At 47.8% G+C, this 23,341-nt stretch overlaps 1 protein-coding gene across 2 annotated transcripts in view; it reads left to right on the forward strand.

Moving 5' to 3' along the window:
* LOC146188612 (uncharacterized) overlaps positions 1-23,122 on the forward strand; it is a 37,118-nt gene extending 13,996 nt beyond the window's left edge. For both annotated transcript variants that reach the window (XM_084603150.1, XM_084603151.1), the window contains exons 3-5: positions 1,028-1,063; positions 1,909-1,974; positions 22,997-23,122. In XM_084603150.1, coding sequence (XP_084459276.1) covers positions 1,028-1,063; positions 1,909-1,974; positions 22,997-23,095 — 201 coding nt within the window. In that variant the 3' untranslated portion in view covers positions 23,096-23,122. The remainder of the gene's footprint in view (positions 1-1,027; positions 1,064-1,908; positions 1,975-22,996) is intronic.
* Positions 23,123-23,341: the final 219 nt, after the last annotated feature.

The raw sequence follows: 23,341 nt of genomic DNA on the forward strand, positions 1-23,341 counted from the left end.
CTGAGCTGAGAGAGTGTGATCGAAAAGGCGCCTAGAAGGACTCTTAGAGCCCGATTACTTCCACACGGTGCCGCTAAGCCACGCAGGCATGTTATTATGTTCTGTCAAAACCTGGGCTAGGTATATATGTCGAATGATGTATCATGTATACTAGCTGCTTTATCAGAATGTGAGAGATAGCATCAAAAAATACGTACTTAGCGGTATGCGCATAGCAAATTGCATATACAGGTTCCTGGCAGAAGTAAAGGGATCACGTTTTTCCGGTCGAATTACAACCACGCCTACAGGAAAAAATATTTTTTTTTCTAATGAAATGGCACTGGCGGTTGGCACATACGAAGGCTTCCAGTTTCGTTTACAAAATGCGTGAAGACGTTTGGAAGCAAATGGCGTCCTCCTTTCCCGCACTGGTACATCATACCCTCTGAAGAGGAGCTTAAGTGTCGCGCCTATACTTTTTCTTGGTGAGCAACAGTTTCCTGTTCCAGCGCATTTATTCTCAAACTAAACATTAAGGAATCTTGCCTTTCAGCCCCTTATATAATAAGCACCTGTTTATGTGAACAATATGGCCACCAGACATCGCTGCTCTTAACCGCACAAAGCTCTTTAAATTCGATACGAGGCTCTGCCTTCTTTTAGAAATTGGCGATATTTTGGATACATGGTTGTTACATAACTCAATCCCATTGTACACCTCATGAGTTGGGAATTTTTGACATTGCTCTGATATATTTTCTTCATGCTATTTCCCCTAAAATCTACAATCCCATCAAGATAATATATTTAGCCCTTTGACTATGCGACCTTAATCCTGTTCAGATATTATAACACTTCGAGAGCCCAATTTTTTCGCCATTGCCTTTCCATCTACATAGGCATTCACACACGATTAGGAGGTTCTGGGTGGAAAACTACTTGTTTAGAAGCCATTTTAACTGACTGAATTAAACCTTACTTCAAGAAAACATTTTGTAATAATCAAAAGTCAATGCTAAATTCAGATTTGCGTCCTGTCTTTCAGCTTCTGGACTGCCTTGACAGTGCTATGACTAACAAGGTAAAGAAGAAACCCAGTACCTCGAACTTATTACATGGATTGTGGCGCTGGGCTTTACTTGTTTACGGTTACTCTCAAAACCTCTGAATACGAAAAGAGCAGCTGATTACGGGAATTTTAAGTAGGTAGAAAATCGTCCTTCATCGCTGTTTCCTATGCATTCTAAGAACGTTGCGCTGTCATGATAGCTTAGACAGTAATGACGGGGTAGAAATGACTCCACACAGTTTCTTATAGAATCTCAGCTCAAAGCTACTCATAGTAGAAAACTATTCGCGTTTGCTGTGTGGTTCCCGCATACGTCTTTTACTAACTATCCTGAGATAACTATCATAGCATAAACAAGTTCTATTCTCAACAGCATCAGGGTATATTGAACAGAAATGGGCATGCCGTGATGTATCGGGCCATAGAGAAGAAAGTAGCACAGAGTCTAAGGTTTGTACGTATCGGTCATGGCATCTGACTAGTTCTACAAAGTTCCAAGTTTCGCTAATGTGGTTGAAAGTTTCGTTCCGATGCAAAGGTGGAGTTAAACCTCGTTATGTAGATTTGTATTTTGTGCATTTCCTTTCTATCACCAATTTATCTCGCATTGGCAGGCGAAATTTGGTAGCTGCGGATTTCTAAATCAGTCATGTATACTGAAAGTGTGCAAGGCATACTAGCTACAATAAAGCCTACAAACGTTTTAGTCTAAATGAAACAGCTTCTCAGCTGAAAACTTAGCTGCTGGCCGACAGTCACGCTACCCGCTTATAGCTGAAGCGAGCATCTACATCCTGCTACAATACAAACAAGCTATTTCTTAAAACTTCTGGCTGGTTCGTTATGTTTTTCGACAGAGTAATCCTGCGCACACATTGGGAGGGGCTCCAGAAGCCGCAAGAACAGCATTTTTCGATCTATTGGTGAGTGTATTGGTCCTGACTTTTTCATATAAAATATGCATATTCCATAAAATATTTACGGCGTTAAACATAAAGTTCATAAACCACACGGTAACTTAATCGCCGACTCTAGGCAACAATGCATTAGCGAAGAGCGCTACACTATGCTTACAATGCATAGAAGTTCAGAAACTCTACTGTAATGAAGTTGCAGCTCTCTTTACGAATGGATTAGAATGTGAGTATTCTTACTTGTATTGCTTCCCGACTTCGTCTGTCCTCCCACTTGGTGGCATCGGATATGGACAAGCACCATTTTACTAACCACAACACTGCTGTCGCAAGTAATTTACATAGAATTTAAGTCATGCAGCAATCAAGCAGTATAGGCTTTACAGAATCTGCACTGGTCCATTTGACCTATTTTTTTGAAGAGTTGCAATTCAGCAGAAATACACTTGTTAAGTTGCTATACGCGGATTAACGGCATTATTCTGCATTGCCCAGCTTAATGTGAAAAAATTTTCTTCAGTGATATTATTACCGTAAAATGCATATTTAGTGGAACACACAATGACAATCGTTGATTGTCTCAACAATGAAATGTGCAATGTAGTGTACAAGCGCGCAAGCAATATTGTCACGTGGCATTCGCTCTCAAGTGTCGGTTTTTACTAACCTTGTAAAACCTCAAATGCAGAAGAGACAGCCTGCGTTTTGGTGCTGATGCAAACGTACTTGCACTTATCAGACTTGTAGAACATTACGGTGAGAAAAATATTTATACTAAGAAGATCTGGACAAGCGCCCCATAATAAGCCGTAACATTTATGAACAAGCTTTTTCTTAAATGACGACATAGGAACAACCAATTTTCACAACATTGGTAAATATCTGTTATCGATTATGACACACTTACCCTATTTCTGTTCTGAGCCGCTTGCACTGTTCGGTTCAATAAGAGAAAAAGAGTTAGCTCCTGCCAGCTACAAGCTACACATTTTAAACCCCTTGGTTCAAGTTACGCAAAACAACCTCTTTGTAAGGACTAACCTTCCTCAGCGAAAGAATATCTTACTGTTAAAGTTTCTCTTCTACGAGAACCAATATGTTTAATGTGGAATTTCGAAATAACGACATGCTTTGCCGCTAGTAACGATGCAGATAAATGATATTGGAAATCTTTTAAAGCGAAAAGCTTCACTATGAGGGTCTGAATCGAGCTTCGCGTCTGCCGTATGTGGTATGAAGCATCCGAGTGACGTCACAGCCAAGGCCAGCTGCTCCAGCCACCTCGCCAAGCTCCGCCACCGTTGCAGATGCCCATAGGAACCCATGCATTTGGAGGTCATCGTAACTATCACGAACCATCACTTACCAGCTAAGGGATGTTTATCTAACACTAATCAGACATTAACTAGTATTTAGAAAGTGCTAGTCATGGGTAACTATCCCTAACCGATAGTAATCGTTAGACGTTTCGAGACGTCCATAGCCGTCACATGGGGATGTTATCGGCCGTGGCGTCAAATCCAGTCATGTATAATAACAGGAAGTGAAAATGAAGTCACATCCGGTCATGACGTCATAACTGCGGATGTCGTCACCAGGAGATTCACTCATATACAAAGCTGACTCCGCCGGGCGTTCCATCCTTCTGGGCGCCTTTACAGAGCATATATAGAAATAGACTAAAAAATAATTAAGTCACTCAATTAGGGTGATGTCAAGGACGTGACGTCAACCATCTGCCGTCAGCTATGAGGACCAAGCGGGAACGAGTGCTCTCCAACGCTGCGGGGCGGCGCTTCTTGCCTTCCGAGAATGACAGATGCTACGCTTTTCCTCTCCTGCAAACGAATTACACAACGCCGATGAACTTAGATGCGCTCGAGATTGAAGCCAAGGAGAGTTTAGCTGCTGGCGAAAGGAGTACAAGACTGAAGAAATTAACGTTTCCTGATGCCGAGGCAGTAACTGCTTTTCTGTACGTATATCCTCGCATAGCAGAGCTAAGCCATCTTTCAGTTTTTCTGCTTATTTTGCTGTGAAATGTCTAAATGTTCAAAGCGCAGCAAAATACATTAAAGAACATACGGCGCTCGCGCCACATATGTGTCCGCCAATAATTGAAGCATTCTTGAACCTCCATTTTAATTTGTGGTCATTGCGAAATACAGAATAGACTGCGGCAGTGTGTATTGAGGGTAATGATACAACATTCATATGCGCAGATAAATATTAGCTAGCTGAGACATTGTTTGTTGCCATGTAGTGTTTCTCAGAGCCTTATATTGTAACGTAACGTTACACAGAAGGTGCTCTAGCACTCTGGCACCGAAGAACACCTACAACTAGTCAGGTCAGCACGAAAGCGGAGCACCGTTTTTGCTTCGTCGTCTTCTCCGAATCGCCCGTTCAAATCTTCGTCTTCTATGAATGGCATGTGTCATTGCCCCCCCCCCCCCCTTCTTGGCAGCATCGCCTCGATGCTGCAAATGCTGCTTGATGCGATGAGCTGCCAGATAGTATGCTAGGTTGGTATGGTATACCACAACACAAAACGGAGTGCCATCAGTCTCAAGAATAGTCAGCGGGGCGATCGTGGTAAGGTTTCATCCGGACGACGTGTACAACATCAGTGAACTTGCGTCGTCTGCGGCTTGAGGGATCTTGGATCGCGGATTCAACTTCGTAAGTAACGTCGCTGAGGCGGCGGAGGTACCGGCGCAGCAATTTTTCAGAGAGCCCACGATGACGAATGGGCGTCCAAATCCAGACATAGTCTCCAGGCTCGTAGGCAGCGAAGCGCCGTCCCTTGTTGTAACGGTCAGCGTCTAGTTTCTGTTGTAGGTATATGCACTGCCTTGCCAGCTGCCGCGCTTCTTCCGCACGCTGGGTAAAACTAGCGATGTCCAGGTCAAGCTCATGTTCGTCGTCGGTGTATACAGGCAGCATCGTATCCAGTGGAGTGGTCACTCGACGGCCGAAGACAAGCTCGAAGGGTGTGAGCCGCGTCGTCTCTTGAAGTGCCGTATTATATGCGAACGTGGCATATGGGAGGATTTGATCCCAGGTCTTATGCTCTATATACACGTACATAGACAGCACGTCGGCCAGAGTTCTGTTTAGCCGTTTCACCAAGCCATTAGTTTGCGGGTGGTATGCCATGGCCCGTCTATGGCTAGTGTGTGTAAGGTTCAGTACAGCCTTAGTCAGGCGGGCCGTAAAAGCTGCCCCGCGATCGGTAATGATAACAGCCGGAGCGCCATGACGCAATACGATGTCGTGGGCAAAAAACTCTGCTACTTCGGTGGCAGTTCCATTGGTGAGCGACGCGGTCTCAACATATCGGGTCAAACAGTCTGTCGCGACAACAATCCAACGCTTTCCATTATTGGCTTCGGGAAAGGACCCAGAATATCCATCCCCACTTGTTGGAAAGGAGTTTTCGGTGGAGCGATCGGCTGAAGAAATGCAGCTGGTTTCACGGGAGGAGTCATTCGGCGTTGACAATCACGGCAATTTTTAACGTAAGACCGTACTGAAGGTAATAATTTCGGCCAATAGTATTTCTCCCGAATTCTTGCAAGCATACGGCTAACTCCCAAGTGGCCGCCGGACGGTTCGTCGTGACAAGCGCTTAAGATGTCAGGCCGTAGGTGGGTAGGTACTACGAGTAGAAATGTCTCTTTTGATCTTTTTTAATTGCGCTTGTAGAGAACTCCACTTCGTAAAGCGTATGACTGCAACCCACGACGAAAAACAATCGGTACTCTACCACCGCGTCCTTCCAGATAATCGATGAGCGGCGCCAGCTCCGGGTCCTTGCGTTGAAAGTTAGCCATATGGGATTGGGTAATGACCCCAATAAAGGGAAAATCGTCGGCGTTTTCCACTGCAGTGGAGTCCAATGGCGCGCGTGACAAGCAATCCGCATCTTGGTGTTTATGTCCCGACTTACAGACAACAGTGACGTCATACTCTTAAAGACGCAGGCTCCAACGAGCTAAGCGTCCAGACGAATATTTAAGGCTTGCCAGCCATCACAAGGAATGATGGTCGCTGACAATACGGAAGGGTCGTCTATACAAGTATGGTCCAAACTTGCTTATGGCCCAGATTACCGCAAGGCACTCCTCCTCCGTTGTCGAATAGTTCGCCTCCGATCGTGAGAGTTTTCGGCTCGCGTAGGCGATAACCCGTTCTACTCCGCCTTGCCACTGAATAAGTATTGCGCCGAGGCCAACGTTGCTGGCATCAGTATGTACGTTGGTTGCGGCGTCTTCATCGAAATGGGCGAGTATTAGGGGTCTGTGCAGGCGGCTTCTAAGCTCCTGGAAGGCTTGTTCTTGATCGTCTCCCCACAGGAAGGGTATGTCTTCTCTGGTTAGTGCTGTCAGTGGTCCAGCTATCTTAGAAAAATCTTGGACGAAGCGTCGGTAGTATGAACAAAGACCAAGAAATCGTCGAAGTGCCTTTTTGTCGGTGGGGCGTGGAAAATTTGACACTGCGGTAGTCTTCTCGGGATCAGGGAGAACGCCCTGTGCACTGACAACATGGCCGAGAAAGCGTAGTTCCTTGAAAGCAATGTGGAATTTCTCAGGCTTGATCGTTAATTGTGCGCCTTTGAGTGCTTGAAGCACGATGCGCAACCGGTCGAAGTGTTGCTCGAAAGTAGGCGAGAAAATAACATCATCTAAATACACCAAGCACGACTGCCACTTAAGACCTGATAAAATCGTGTCCATCATACGTTGGAACGTGGCCGGTGCAGAGCAAAGACCAAACGGAAGAACCTTAAACTCGTATAAGCCGTCGGGCGTCACAAATGCAGTCTTCTCTCGGTCTCTCTGATCCACCTCGATTTGCCAGTATCCGCGTTTTAAGTCTAATGAGGAGAAGTACCTGGCGTCGCGTAGTCGGTCGAGGGCATCATCAATCATGGGCAGCGGTTAGACGTCCTTTTTGGTCACGCTATTTAACTTTCGGTAATCGACACAGAATCTCAAGGTGCCATCTTTCTTTTTGACAAGGACCACTGGCGACGCCCATGGGCTCGTCGAAGGCTGGATCACGTCGTCTGCAAGCATTTCATCCAATTGCATTTTAATGGCGTCACGTTCCTTAGGAGAAACCCGGTGCGGGCGCTGGCATACCGGTAACGTGGTCTCATCGGTGATGATGCGGTGCTTGGCGACAGGAGTACGACCGACCTTAGAGCCTGTGGCGAAGCAGTCTGCGAAATCGCTCAGAAGAGCCGAGAGAAGATTCCTCTGATCGGGCCTCAAGTCGGGGTTAATTTTAACGGTTTGCAGAGCATGACAAGGTGCGGCCTCTTCTTTAGGGTTCACTCCGGCGGTGCATAAATGAGGCAAGGCAGTAACATCGTGAAGGACGGCAACAGCCGTGTCCTTGGCGAGATGCCGCATCCCCTAAGCAAAATTTGTCAGGAGGACAGTAGCACAACTTTTCTGGAGTTGTACGAGTCCTCGAGCAACGGCTAAATCCTTCTCGAATAGTAGCGGAAGGTGCCCATCCGCGATGCCCTCGTAATCGTGGAATAAGTCATGCTTTACAAGAACCAACACACTAGAACGTGCCGGAACCCTCAAGTCATCGTCGACTATACGCAAAACGTTCAGACCCGGATCTTCGTTTTCAATGCGCGCCACGGCTCGTTTCGTCGAAAAGGATACAAGCGCTTCTTTCAGGTCAATGACAGCGCCGTTGGTCTGCAGGAAGTCTAGACCAAGGATCAAGTCTTTCGAACACTCAGGAAGCACGATAAATTCTCGGACATACACAAAACCACGGATGCCGACCTGCGCTGTGCACTTGCCTGCAGGTTCAATCAAGTGACTTCCCGCCGTGCGAATTTTCGGGCCGGACCAATGTGTCAAAACTTTCTTCAATTCTCGGGCGAGACCACGGCTCATTACTGAATAATCGGCACCAGTGTCGAGTAACGAGGTGACATCCACTCCATCAATCGTTACACATAAATCGGAGGTAGTATGCCGGATGCTGTCGCTACATGACACAAGCGAAATCTTTGTCGGGTCGGCCTGACGATGACGAAGGATCTTCACATTTCCCGACATCAGCGACCCTGCCTCCGAAGGCCACCGGTATTAGTTTTCCCGGCTAGGGCTGGGAGAGGAGCGGCGTCGGGAAGAGTGGGGACTTGTCGAACGGTAGCTCGTCGGGGACGTAGACCGACGCTCTTGGTAACCGGACGTGACGGGATACTGTCGCGCTGCAAGGTCGCTTGCAATCTCAGTAGGCCGTTCGGTATTCCGAGGGTAGAGGTCCTCCGAGGCGAAACCCCGCATGTTGACGCGGCGGTACGGGCACGCCCGGTGAAGGTGAGTGGCTTCCCCGCAATGATAGCACAGGGGCCGACGGTCCCGGGGCCGCCATACTTGGCTTTTACGGGGTGGCTGGTAGATTGGCGGAGGGGAGTAGCGAGGCTGCATGCGGCTCCATGCGAGGTCCTCCATGCGAGGACCCTGCGGCTCCGTTGCTGGAGCTGCGGCGTTGATACTATGGTCCGGCGGGGGAGCCTTACTTAGGACGGACGCGTAGGTGGGCCTCGCGTCGAACGTTTGGTGGGGAACGCGCTGCTGGAGAACGTCAGCAACTTGCTGAGCTGCTATACACACCTCGCCCCGGACGACTTCAGCCAATGAAGGAAAAGATGCTGTTTTGCAAGGCATCCGGAGCGCTTGCAGTTCATCCCGCATGACAGAACGGATGAGATTGCGTAGTGCGTCCATGTCACTGCCGGCATGTACAGGGGGTGCGTCGGACCTAATGATGTTCACGTCACGGTTGTACTGACGGGCTCGGTGTTGCAGCGTTGTCTCCATGGTCGCTGCCTCGCTGAGAAACTCCGCCACAGTGCGTGGTGGACTGCGCACCAGTCCCGCGAAAAGTTCTTGTTTAACGCCCCGCATCAGGTGACGCAGCTTCTTCTGGCATTTGGGGGTCTGCACGGTTGAAAAGGCGTGTCATGTCCTGAAAGAACATACGCACGCTCTTGTTCTTGCGCTGAATGCGCGAGTGCAGCGCAGCTTCTGCTCGTTCCCGGCGGTTGGCGCTAGGAAACGTGGCTTTGAAACCACGAAAGAAGGCTGCCCAGGATGGGAAGGCAGCCTCATGGTTTTCAAACCATGTCCGTGCACACTCTTCGAGAGCGAAATACACATTGTGGAGTTTACGCTCATTAGTCCACCCGTTGTAACGAGCGACTCGCTCTTAGGTCTCAAGCCAGCCCTCGGTGTCCTCGAACACGTCTCCATGAAAAGAGGGGGGTGTTCGCGGCTGATGACACAGGATATGGGTGGGAAGCCTGCTCTCAGGTGTCATTGCAGCAGGTTCTACGGCCGTCTGAGGGTGCGTCGTCCCGGTAGCGGCCGGAAGGGGCCCGAATTCAGGGGGCTCTCCACGTAGGCGGCGGCCGAGGCGTTGATGTACGGGGGTAAGCTCTGTAGTGACAGGTTGATTATGCAGGACTGGATTGATACCCGGCAATTCCTCCACCATATTTGTAACGTAACGTTACACAGAAGGCGCTCTAGACTCTGGCACCGAAGAACACCTACAACTAGTCAGGTCAGCACGAAAGCGGAGCACCGTTTTTGCTTTGTCGTCTTCTCCGAATCGCCGGTTCAAATTTTCGTCTCCTATGAATGACATGTGTCAATATGTATATTTGGCTGAATTAGCTAAATAAAATCGAATATGCAATATCTTTATTGTTCACTTTAAGGCAAAGTTCACTTTAATAATTTGAGGATGGGGTTAAAATACAATCGTAAAAACATTTTTTTTATTCACCTACTATGTGATCGCGTTTTCCAGCATTTAATAAAAGCCTGTAAGATATAAAAAATCTCAAGTCACTGTGGTTTTGCCCTACCGCGTGAAGACAATCCCGCATAAACGACCGCAGCATGATGTGGCGTGCCTTCCGATTGGTGAGGGATTGTCGGTTAGGGACAGGCCACCAAAATAACGGCGCTCGAATATATTGATACTCGCCTTATTCTGTGTTACGCATCGCCGCTTTTAAGATCTACTGGCAGACCTATTCTCTTACCACCATCAACGGCACGCTAAATCAAAAAAGAACCTGGCACTTACTCGAACTCCTCGGGCCTCAACCGGCTCCTGTTCCCACTCTCGAGAAGTACTATTCGCTACTAGGAGCGGATGCCTTAGCAACCCAACTCCGCGATCTCTACAATCCTCCTCCCCTACCTAGTCTTTATTCTCTGTACACTGGTGCGTCCAATGCTGAACTCGATGAGCCATTTACCCCCTGGGATCTAGCCTGGGCGCTTGAACAGCTAAAGCGGAAGTCTGTCCCGGGTGAGGACTAGATGACGTACTCAATTATTCGAAACCTCTCTGACAAGGACAAAGAACATTTTCTAAGCATTATAAACTTACACTGGGAAGAAAGCACCCTTCCAGCATCATGGAAACAATAACTTATAACCCTACTGCCAAAAACAGGCGAGAAACCCGCGCTTCAAAACCTCCGCCCAGTTTCTCTAACATCTTGCCTGGGAAAGACCATGAAACGGATGGTGCTTAATCGGCTCGAGGCTCATCTTGAATTCACAAATTTATTTCCCCCTCAACAAATTGGCTTCAGAGAAGGTGTGTCTACTCAGGACCTCTTTTTTCTCCTCATGCACGAATTTGATCCTCCGTCCTCTTCCCAGATCCCAGCCATAGTGGCCCTTGATCTACGTAAGTCTTTTGATAACCTTGCCCATGATCCTCTTTTAAACTTTCTGTCCTCTACTGACTGTGGTTCAAATATGTACGGCTACTTACTGCATTTCTCCGTGACCGCACGGCCAAGTTCCGTCTTTCTGATTCTGTCTCTGATTCTTTTCCCCTCACACCTGGCACTCCTCAGGGTGCTTTTCTGTCACCCACCCTTTTTAACCTTGGAATGGCTCCCATATCGCGTATTCTAGCGTCTATCCCAAACCTAAAGCATATATTCTATGCAGACGACCTCACTCTTTGGTACACTTCTGGGTCTCCTGGAGCAGTAGAGGAGACCTGACAGCAAGGTATCGATGCAGTTGCTAAATATAATAACAAAGTAGGGCTACTTCCCGCACCTGAAAAATCCGAATTGCTGCTGATTGCAAAAACTTGCTATCAACGACACCATAACCATCTAAACAATCTCATAAGGGCAGGTCACTCCAAATCTCGCATATCGTCCGGCCGGATTCTTGGGCTACATATCCATGAGTCAACTAATCAGGCCAATGTTTCTACAACCGTTAAAGTTAGCTATCAGCTTACAAATCTAGTTCGCACACTGTCAATAAACACGCTGTTCATCCTACTGATTCCACGATCGTCTGCACAAATGCATCACGAAATGACGTCGGAGCAGCTACAGGGGCAGGCGTTCTAATGTAGTTGTCCGCGGTGTTAAAGAACAACCGGATGAAATAGAAGTCCTAAAAAGCAATGTCTTTGGCGAAGTATTTAGCGATAAACTAGTGGTGAAATGTGAACCCGTTGGTAGATTTCACAGACGTGGTAATGGGAGCGACAAAAGACCCGTAATAGTTTTCTTCCAGGACTACAAAAGATGGAAGTCTTCAAAAACGTCAGCAAACTCAAAGGAACAGACATTTTCGTTCAGAATGATTACAGTCATAAGATGCCGAAGACAGGAAAACTGTTATAGGGAGAGCTCAAAATTTGATAGGGACAATAGAAAACGTTAATCTCATAGATGACAAACTGCGCATTGACAATGATCTGTTTGTATGGGATAACGTGCAGAACGACCGCAAGCTAAATGAGCAAAAACAAAAACTTACCCCAACTTGCGCCATGACTATTCCATGGAACATGCATCAGACTACTTAATTCTAGCGCCCGCAGCTTCGCAAACAAGGCTGTTCAGCATGAATCTGTCCTTCTTTCTTACAAACCGCATCTAGTTGTCATTTAGAGACATGGCTTAGCAGTACTGTAAATGATGACCTTCTAATCCCATCCAAATATAAGATATACCGCATGGATAGGGAGACTAGGGGAGGTGGCGTAGCTGGTATTGTTAAAACGGACATTGAAGTCAGTATTTTGCAGAAAATTTCATGTATTGAAACTCTGTGCCTAAGAATCAGCCTATTGGGCATGTTTTTTACTGTTTGCTGTGTACAAAACTCCAGATTCGATGCCTGATTTTTTTGTTTCAACTTAAGACTTATATGGAAAAATTCAGCAACCAGATATTTATCGTAGCCGGATATTTTAATCTTCCCGATATTGATTGGAGTCGCTTACAATCGGGCTTCGTTTCTGACGGCTATTCTGGCATAATTTTTGATATCATGTTTTACCACAATCTACTCCACGTTGTGCAAGAACAAACACATGTTACTGCTTTTGCATACTCGGTTCTTGATCTGGTTCTTATTCCCCGTCTGATAAATACTACAATGTTTCAGTTGATCGGGGATTTCGGATAATCAGATTGATTCAGTCACTTTTCCCTTACATGGCACTCGACCTAATCACGCGTCCATGCTAAAAACTGTGAAAGATTGCGCTCATGCCGATGATGTAAGCACAATAGATTACTTAAATTATCTCCTCGAAAACTTCTCTGTTAAAGACATTAATGCGTTATGGAACAATTTTAAAAATGTATGCTTCTTTTGTCTTGACAGCTTCATTCCTAACAAAGTGAAAAAGACTGCTAAACGTAATTCATGGATGACTAGGGACATAATACATTTAAAAAAGAAAACGAATTGGGCAAGAAATAACCGTTCAGCTTCACATGACTTTATCCAAATTCGTCGCGCCATTTAAAATGTCATTCAGTCATCCGAACATTTTTATTTGAACACTACATTTCGTAATGTTATCAAGTCAGATCGTGATAAATTTTGGAACTTTGTTAGTGAGTGTAAGAAACCTATTGAGCACATCTCACATGAAGATACCTTAATAACAGATGCTGAGGCTATCGCATCGCATTTAAACCGCCCTTTCGCAGTGTCTTTTCTATCTCTGAACCCCTTGTAAACACACCTTGCGATACTCTTGACACTAACATTTCATAAGAGGGCATTGTTAATATTGTTACGTGGTGACATGACAAGCGATGCAACACGGCGACACAACAGAAACAGAACTATGTGATGACATGATGATGAAATATGCTTGAATGGCCAGCGGGCCTAGCGCGAGCACTCCGCCCCGCGCCACTGCCCGCATCGTCATCTTCGTAGCACTACCCGGGGCCACCGAGCGATCGTCCCGATCGATTGCTAGAAATCCAATGCATGAAGTGACCATGGACACAGACACAGGATTAGGACATGAAACGCTGGACACCGCAATTAATCCGAAGATGGAATGAATTCGTGCCCCGGAGCATCCGGTCCAATCTTCACCGTTTGCCGAAGGCCAAGGCTCATGGGCACGCCGAACGGCTTGAGCGGGGTTGCTGTCTTCGCTCGAGTGGTCGTGAGGTCGCTTCGGCTTGGGGTCGGTAGGGTCGGATTTGGGCTCTTCCTGCTCGTCGTGTGTTGTGGTCAGGGCTGGGGACGAGGCTGGGGACAGCGGCTGGTTGGGTCTGAGCAAAAAGGGCTGGGGCAGAGCTGGACGGCGATCTCCACGGGCTTTCGGCAGATGTACCCGGCGTACGGTTGGCTTCGACGGGGCAAGGCAAGGATGGGGATGAACCGCAGCTCCAACCAAATGTTACGTGGTGGCATGACAAGCGATGTAACACGGCGACACAACAGAAACAGAACGACGTGATGACATGGCGATGAAGTATGCTTTAATGGCCAGCGGGCCTAGTGCGAGCACTCCGCCCCGCGCCACTGCCCGCTTCGTCATCTTCGTAGCAATATGATGTTAAGGTTGAAAGTAAAATCATCCTCGGGAGCAGATGGTATTCCAAATGCATTTCTCTGGCGCTATACAGAGCAATTAGCAAGGTAAATTGTATTAATCTTTCAGCTTTCAATCAAACTTTCTCTCTTCCAGTTTACAGGAAAATAGCGCGCGTAGTGAATGTGTTTACAAAAGGCAGCCCACTCTCAGTATCTGATTACCGCACTATTTCCTTGGTATCATCGACCTGTAAAATGCTTGAACACATAGTGAGTACTCACATCTCTGATTTCCTAAATAGCCACAAAATTCTATCTCCATTCCAGCATGGCTTCAGAAAGGGGTTTTCAACCACAACCCAGTTAAAAACAGTTGTTCATTTTTCCGATTCTGTCCTGGACAGAGGTGGACAAAACGACACTATATTTTTGGACTTCAGCAAAGATTTTGATCGTATTCCGCATGACAAACTTATTTTAAAATTAGAGGAGCTTGAACTTCGCTGTTTTCTCCTTGCCTGGATCTCCGCCTACTTAACCAACCGTCCTCGTACATAAAAATGGTTCAGACTCTGACTGTCTTCCAGTCTCTTCCAGTGTTCCGCAAGGTAGTGTTCTCGGGCCACTCCTCTTCCTGATATTTTGCAATGATATAGTTAATGTGATCCACGATCCCGTGAAAATTCGTCTCTTCGCCGATGACTGCGTTATATTTAATAAAATTGTGGTACCCGAAGACCAGTACGCACTTAATGTCGAACTAATTAATATACTAGAATGGTGCCAGGAGTGGGGCATGCTCCTAAACTAAAACAATCTGTCTTCTTCGCATAACCAGGACAAAATACCCGCTTCAGTACACTTACTGTATCCAGGACCGTTGTTAATTTAAAGTGAAGAAATATAAATATCTCGGCGTTACACTAAATAACCGCCTCAGCTGGAACACACATATTCTTAACATCTCCTCTTCAGCCTTTCGCAAACTATGCCTGCTCAAACACAAGCTTAAGGATGCTCCCGCTCATGTTAAACTTCTCGCATACACAAAACGTATACGGCCTAGGCTTGAATATGCTTGGACAGTGTGGGACCACCATACGATGTGCAATATAGATGCTCTTGAGAAAATTTAGAGACGGGCAGCGCGTTTTATTTATTCCAAGTACGGTCGCGCCGATTCGGTATCTGAATTAATGGCAGAAAATGGCATTATCCAAGCAAGAAGAAAATTTCTCCGCTTTAAAATTTTATTTCTCTTACTTAATAACAAACTCGCACTTGATCCTAGCACTTACGTCTGCCCTCTTACAACTAGGCAGACACGCCACTCTCGTGCCCTGTCTTTAACACCTCACTTTGCATGGACTAACTTAAACAAATTCTCCTTTTCCCTAATGCAATGCAGATTGGAGTAGTTTGCCTGCTTCTTCCTTCTAATCTTTAGATATGCTGGAATTAAATATGTAATTACTTATGAAATCTTGCCTCCTGTAAGTTCTTGGGTGTCTGTTTTGATTGTGTCAGCTTTTTTCTGACTTGTGCTTATATGTTATGCATGTGCAGTAATAACCGCTTCAAATTGTCTACTCAATGGGTTGGTGTGTTTTGTACCTTGTGCTTTCATGAATTCTTGAATTTTATGTAAATGTATGTCACTCCTGCTTGGGCGCTTAGCCTGCAGTAAGTTCAAAAATAAAATAATAAATAAATGTGAAACACCAGGTATATATTGTCCGATAACAGTATTTCGCTATATCGTCCAGTTTACACAACTGAAGTGAACTGAAAACCTGGACGCGGTTCACTGCTGGAGACGTTTCTCATGTCAATTTATCTCTGCTTACAGCGTTCAGAAAAATTTTACGTTATCGCGTACAGGACATTGCGCAGCGCATTAGGGTAATCAGCCTAAATGTAATGATGTCTTGCAAGGTAAATTGCGAGTGTTATGATTCTTGAAGGCACACGCGACATTTTCCTGCAAACGGGTGATTTCAATTCGTGATAGAGGGTACGACAAGGTGGTTACATAAATAATTTGTGAGCATGAAGCTCCAAGCTAGCAATTATGTGGAAGTTCGTACGAACTACTGGTCTGTATATATTGCTCGAAGGTTTTTTAGGACTCTTGTGTTTACTCAACTTCACACATCAAAGTAGCATCTATTGTTGCCAGGTTCACCCAACTTGCTGCACGTCGGCTGCAGCCTTTTATGAGGCGCCGGTAATAATCCCATTTTCTCGATACTGGTTTTAGGTTTTCTAGTCTTACGTGGCTAATAAACTGGAGATATGTGTTTTCGGGCGTACTAGCGTGGTTCGAAATGTTGCTAAAGGTTTTCTAAGCTGGCCGTGTAAACACCTCAACGAATCCACTTCCTTAAATTTATAAAGCTCTTAATGAGCAATGAGTTCTGCTTTGCCTCTGCTTTTTCGTTGTAATTTCATATCGTATAAATTTAACCTCTTTCTGGGATCATATGGCCGACTTAGTCTATTCTTACTTCATAGAAACATTAGCAGTAACATTACACACCCCTTGTGGGCTGCCATTCCAGATTTATTTGATCTGGTGTGGTACTGTTTGCAACTGCCGCATTCGAAAATAAGATATAAAAGTTCATTAGCAGAGCTAAGCAATGCTCCAACGGCTTCCCAGTGGCGTACTGTTTTTCGATTATTAGACTTGATCCGTTAAACGCCACACATTTTGTTCACGGAGCAGATAGTTAATTGCCGTGGAGTGCAATGTATTTATCACAGCCTTTTCATTGACTCATAGCGGTCTACCTTCCAGAACGTGGTTTTTAACAATAACTTATCACTCCATATTTATTAGTTCTTTTTTGAACTGCCTGACACATGTTTTTCCGCGGATAGTGTATATAGGCAATCAGCACTGCCTAGGTGGCGCTGGAGTAGCTGCACAGCGTGCCTCAAAAATGCTGCTGCTTGTTGCTTGGTTCGCGTGCATATTCAGCAGCATTATAGACACGCCCCAGTTATCTGATACACGCCAAGCAAAGCTTCGACAGAGCGTGCAATCTGATCCCTGTAAGCTCGTGCAGGGGGCGTGAAAACGCCCTACAGAAGCGCCTCAAACGCATTTGCTCTTCTCGCTAAGATATGTAATATATGGCGCCGCGATCGGCAGTGCGGCACAACAAGCTTCATTGCCTATATGTGCATAGGAAGCCATCGGAGTTGGCCCAACCAAAGCATTATTCTTTGTTATATTGTTACCTGGAAACGCGGGACCAAAGTGATGTGCTCACTGACGAAGACGACGACCGAGGAACACGGGCACGACAAAGCGTTGAGAAAGAGGACGACGCTATCAGAGTGGACACTGTACGGCTACTGAAGCCTCAGCGTCGCGTTCAGCCCATCGCAGTGCTGCTACATTAGTGCATCCCCCTAACATCTTGGTGGAGGTCGCGGGTTCGAAACAATGTGACGGTGGATCTCCGCAGTGGCCGTCACCTCGGAACCGTCACGATGACAACCGACGCGGCTCCATCTACCTCCGCAACTCCAACTGTCGTCGTAGCCCACCCCCGTGACCCTGGCCCATTCTGCGGTGCAGATGAGGTCGATGTCGAGGACTGGCTTTCGCTTTATAAGCGTGTTAGCCAGCACAACAGGTGGGACGCCACGCTGATGCTGGCCAATGTCATCTTCTACCTTACTGGCACGACACGCGTTTGATTCGAAACGCATGAAGCAGAAATACCCTCCTGGGATATTTGCAAACAAAAACTCCGTGACCTGTTCTGAAAACCGGTTGGCCGTCAACTCGCCGCCAAGAGGGACCTCGCCAAACGTGCCCAGACATCTACCGAACCTTATATTACGTATATAAAAGACGTTCTGGCCCTCTGCCGCAAAGTTGATAAAGACATGCCAGAACCTGATAAGGTGGTACACATCCTCAAAGGCATAGCCGACGGTGCCTCCAATCTTCTACTCTGTCGGGACTGCGCTACGGTTGACTCCGTTTTGCAGGTTTGTCGACATTTCGAGCAGGCCAAACACAGACGCATTGCACATCGCTTCGATCGGCTCCCCAACACTGCCCCTAACCCAAACGTGCGAGGATCTGCCGACCATAAGGCAACCTTCCAACACTGAAAATGTGACACGCATCGTGCGTCGTGAACAGGAAGCGCTCGCTCCTGCTGCATCCAACCCGCCCTCATCGGACAGCAACCTAGCGACGATATCCCTCATTCAAGCCGTCGTTCGTCAGGAGGTTGCCAACTTGGACGTCCCCTATAGCCACACCGTGGAACACCGTAATTCGAGCCCCGTCCCTCCCATGGTCGCCACTGCTACACCCCGGAACACCTACGCACCACGCTACCGATACCGCAGTCCTGATGAGTGGCGCACCCCTGACGACAGGCCGATCTGTTTCACGCACTCGCGTATTGGCCACATCGCTCGCCACTGCCGCAGCCGCTGGACATCACCGCCTCGACGCTTTCCTTACGTTGACCGCTACTCCAATTACGGTCACCCCCGTTTCACGCCTCGTTATGTGCCGCCCCGCACCGATACTACTACGCCTCCTCCTGTGTCCAGTCGGTCTCCTTCCCCGCCAGCCCGCCGTTCCCGTTCACCTCTTCCTAGCCGCAGTTCTTCGCCGTCCTCTGCCGGCCGCTTCATGGGAAACTAGCCAATGCAGCTCCCGGAGGTGACGCTGCATTGGTACCTCGACCTGGAAATCGTCTACTGCCCATTTCTTCGCCCTGTAACCTCCTCTCCCTGTTCGTGGATGGTGTTCCCGTCGCTGCCCTCATTGACACTGGTGCCCAAGTCTCGATCATGAGCTCATCGTTTTGCCGCCGCCTCAAGAAACTACAGACCCCCGCCGCTTCGCCCACCGTTCGTGTTGCCGATGGCAGTACTGCTGCCGCCACTGGGCAGTGCACTGCCCGAGTCACCCTTGCCGGTCATCACACCCCTGCTTTGTTCACCGTCCTCAACCAGTGCCCTCACAATGTGATCCTCGGCCTTGACTTTTTAACAGCCCACTCTGCCCTTATCGACTGCTCCAGCGTCCTTCTTCGTTTGGACCTACCTGTCTGCCCAGAACATCCTCCATCTGCACCCCGCCTTCGCTCCACTGAGTTCGCTCGCCTGCCCCCTGACTCTGCTGTTTACCTACATCTGTCACCTTTCCCGCCTGTGCCTGACGGTGACTATCTTGCTTGCCCTGTCACCGAGGTCTTTTTTGACCGCAATGTCGTTCTTCCTCATCTCATCGTACGCGTTACACAGAACAGCACCTACCTTCCTACCCTGAACTTCAGTCTGTCTCCCCACGTTCTCCCCGAAGGAATATTCCTTGCTACCTTGTCCCCTTTCACAGACTGCACCATTTGTGCACTCACTCCTGGCCCACATTCAAGCGTCCTTCCAAACCCGTACTCTCCACCACAATTAACGACCTTATTTTCGCAATGATTGCCTCTGACCTCAGCCCCTAACACGCCCAGGACCTGCACAACCTTTTGTTATCCTTCTCCGACATTTTTGACTTTGCTGCCGGTTCTCTAGGCCAAACATCAGTTGTGACTCACCGCATTGACACCGGCGATGCAAAGCCTGTACGTCGGAGGCCTTATCGTGTGTCCCTTTCTGAGCGCCAAGTCATCCAGCAGGAGGTCGACAAGATGTTGGGCAACGATATCATCGAACCTTCGAACAGCCCCTGGGCATCTTCTGTCGTGCTCGTTAGAAAGAAAGACAACAGTTGGCGCTTTTGTGTCGACTATCGACATCTGAACAAGATTACAAGGAAAGATGTTTACCCGCTGCCGCGAATAGACGATGCCTTGGACTGTTTACATGGAACCCGCTACTTTTCCTCCATCGATCTTCGTAGCGGCTAATGGCAGATCTCTGTTGACGAACAAGACCGCGAGAAGACAGCTTTTGTCACACCCGATGGACTTTACCAATTTAAGGTTATGCCTTTTGGACTTTGCAACGACCCTGTTACGTTTGAACGAATGATGGACTCCTTACTCCGCGGCTTCAAATGGACGACTTGTCTATGTTACTTGGATGACGTGATTGTCTTCTCGCCCTCGTTCGAAAGCTATCTTCATCGCCTTTCTTCCATCTTGGCACTTTTCCGCCGTGCCGGACTTCAACTGAACTCAAAGAAGTGCAGTTTTGGTCGCCGCGAACCTAAAGTGCTTGGCCATTTGGTGAATGCCACCGGCGTGCAACCCGATCCCGACAAAGTTCGCGCAGTCAGTGCGTTTCCATGTCCCCATTCAATCCGTGATGTCCGCAGCTTTATAGGACTGTGTTCTTATTTTCGCCGGTTCGTCCCAAACTTTGCCGCTGTTGCTCGTCCTCTCACCAATCTGCTGAAGAAAGGCGTTCCTTTCTCATGGGGACCAGAGCAGGCTAACGCATTCTCCACCCTCATCGCTATTCTCACCAATCCTCCTGTGTTGGACCATTTCAACCCGTCTGCCACAACGGAACTTCGCACCGACGCCAGTGGCCACGGGATTGGTGCCATTCTTGCACAGCGACAACGCGGCCAACATTGCGTTATTGCCTACGCCAGTCGTCTCCTGTCATCAGCAGAACAGAACTATTTTATTACGGAACGGGAGTGCCTGGCTCTCGTTTGGGCCGTTGGAAAATTCAGACCCTACTTGTTTGGCCGACCCTTCACTGTAACTACCGATCACCACGCCTTATGTTGGCTCTCTTCCCTTAAGAATCCGGCTGGCCACCTCGGCCGCTCGGCACTGCGCTTGCAGGAGTATACCTTTTCCGTTGTATACAAATCCGGTCGGCTTCACCAGGATGTAGACTGTCTGTCCCGTTATCCCGTCGATCCCTCTTCCTCTACTGACCATGAGTCGGACCCGTGTGTCTTCTCTATATCGGACTTTTCCCACATAGCCGGCGAACAGCGCTTGGACCCAACCCTCAGTTCTCTTATCGACCGCCTCCGCACACACAGCCGTGACTCTTCCCTCGTCCTGTTCTCCCTTCATGGGAATACGCTATACCGCCGCAACATGCGACCTGATGGCGCTGAGCACTTGCTGGTCGTTCCCCAACACCTACGCTCTGCCGTTCTCGAACAAATGCACGACGCCTCTACAGCTGGTCATCTTGGCCTCTCACGCACATACGACCGCGTGCGCCGGCGTTTCTTCTGGCCTGGACTCTACCGCTCTGTCCAACGTTATGTAGCCACTTGCGACCTCTGTCAACGCCGGAAGAAACAACCCTGTGCTACCACTTGGACACCTGCAGCCGATTGCTATCCCGACTGAGCCATTTTCTCGTGTTGGCCTTGACCTCCTAGGGCCCTTCCCCGAGTCCTTGTCAGGAAACAAATGGATCGCTGTGGCCACCGATTATGCCACGCGGTACGTGATCACTCGCGCCATTCCAACCAGCTGCACCACAGACGTTGCTGACTTCCTTTTGTACGACGTCATACTACACCATGGTGCTCCCCGTCAACTACTTACCCACCGTGGCCGCTGTTCCCTTTCCCGAGTTGTTGAGGAAATACTTCGTTCTTGCTCCGTTCGGCACAAATTCACCACTGCGTATCACCCTCAGACGAACGGCCTTACGGAGCGTCTTAACCGCACGCTCACCGACATGCTCGCAATGTACGTATCCGACAGTCATCGCGACTGGGATATTAGTCCGTCATTTGTCACCTTTGAATATAACTCTTCACGTCATGACACTGCTGGGTACTCTCCATTCTATCTTCTCTTTGGAAGAGACCCCTTACTGCCCTTCGACACTTTGCTTCCCGCCGCTGGCCCCGTCACAACATATGCCCGCGACACCATCGCCCGAGCCGACGCTGCTCGCCAGATTGCTCGTCACAATCTCAACATTTCTCAAGAAGCTCAAAAACGCCGCTACGACGATCACCACCGGGATGTGCACTATCCTCCCGGATCTCTGGTGTTGCTCTGGCTTCCGTGCCGTCGTGTGGGGTTGTGTCAAAAACTTCTGCTCCACTACACAGGTCCTTACCGTGTACTACGCCAAGTGACCGACGTGGCCTATGAGATTTCACCGCTCCACCCAAAGTCACCGACTGCTACACCCACTTCCGAAATTGTACATGCCGCCCACCTAAAGCCATATTACTGCCCCTCCACATCGCACGCCTAATACGCACCGGGACGTTGCCTTTTGCCGAGGGGGGGTAGTGTTACCTGGAAATGCGGGACTAAAGTGATGTGCTCACTGACGAAGACGACGACCGAGGAACACGGGCACGACAAAGCGTTGAGAAAGAGGAAGACGCTGTCAGAGTGGACACTGCACGGCTACTGAAGTCTCAGCGTCGCGTTCAGCCCATCGCAGTGCTGTTACATTAAGTGCATTCCCGTAACAATATGAATAGAGAAGCCAGAGTAAATAAGAGCATAGAAACAAACGCCATTAAAGAGTAATTTTGAAGACCATTGCCTACACTTGTTTTTAGGCGTGAGATAATAGCCAAACCAAAAAAAAATAATTTGAAGTTGATCTTATTATAACCTTACCGCGGTGATGCTCTTGACAAGCAGGCTCAGCATAATTAAGAGAAAGTCGTTTTCATTTCAGAGAGAGAGTAAACTTTAATTGTTTAACGGAATAGAGTGGGTGGTTTCTTCAGTCCAGGATACTATTGGCCTGGGCTGTCTCTCGGGCCCTGGTGAGCAGGCTGCGCTGCTCAGAGACTCGTGTGGGACAGCTCTGCCTCCCACGCCGCTTGGCTGAGCGCTCGAGCTTTATATTTATCTAATTGATCTTTGCAGTTCCATATCTTGTGAAGGATGTCCGAGACTTCACCGCAAGCAGTGCATATGTTATTTTTAAATTTTTCGCGAAGTTTTCATTTAACTGCAGTTTTAAATCCTATAAAAGTTCATACGCTTCTTTTTTCTGTACTGCTGTATTTTTTTAGAAGCTGTAGACTTTCTCTGAGCGGCAATGCTTCCTCCCGTGCATATATTGTTTAGCTATACGCGTGTATAGTACAAAATCATCCAGAGCACAGCTCTCTGTTTAGAATAAACCAGTATTCTCACTTGCTACACTTCTTACTGGTCCCTAAATCCTATTTCTTGTGTTTTTTGCAACAGGCCTGCATTCGAGAAGGATATGGAAACACATCCATCGAAACCCTAACAGATAGTAGGGCTTTCGCAGTGAAGGTGATGAAGGAATTTGGTTGGGTGTAAATCTCTGAATAAAATGTACAAGGTAACAAAAAGGGTCAACTGTGTCTATTACACGAGCCCGCTTTACCTAGTGGCACGAGCAGAGGCATCCCAGTCGGAAAAGCCTACAGAAAATTGTCTGTTGTTACGGCAGAATATCTGTGCACTTTTTGACTGAAACTTGTACTGACAACAGAACGTTCTGTAGTAACATGAGAAATTTCAATGGTTAGAACAGAAAAGTGCAACAGAGCTACAGGCAACAAA

This window comes from Amblyomma maculatum, chromosome 5 (genome assembly GCF_055883805.1).
Source record: "Amblyomma maculatum isolate TAMU_Amacu chromosome 5, ASM5588380v1, whole genome shotgun sequence".
NCBI classification, from domain to species: Eukaryota; Metazoa; Arthropoda; class Arachnida; order Ixodida; family Ixodidae; genus Amblyomma; species Amblyomma maculatum.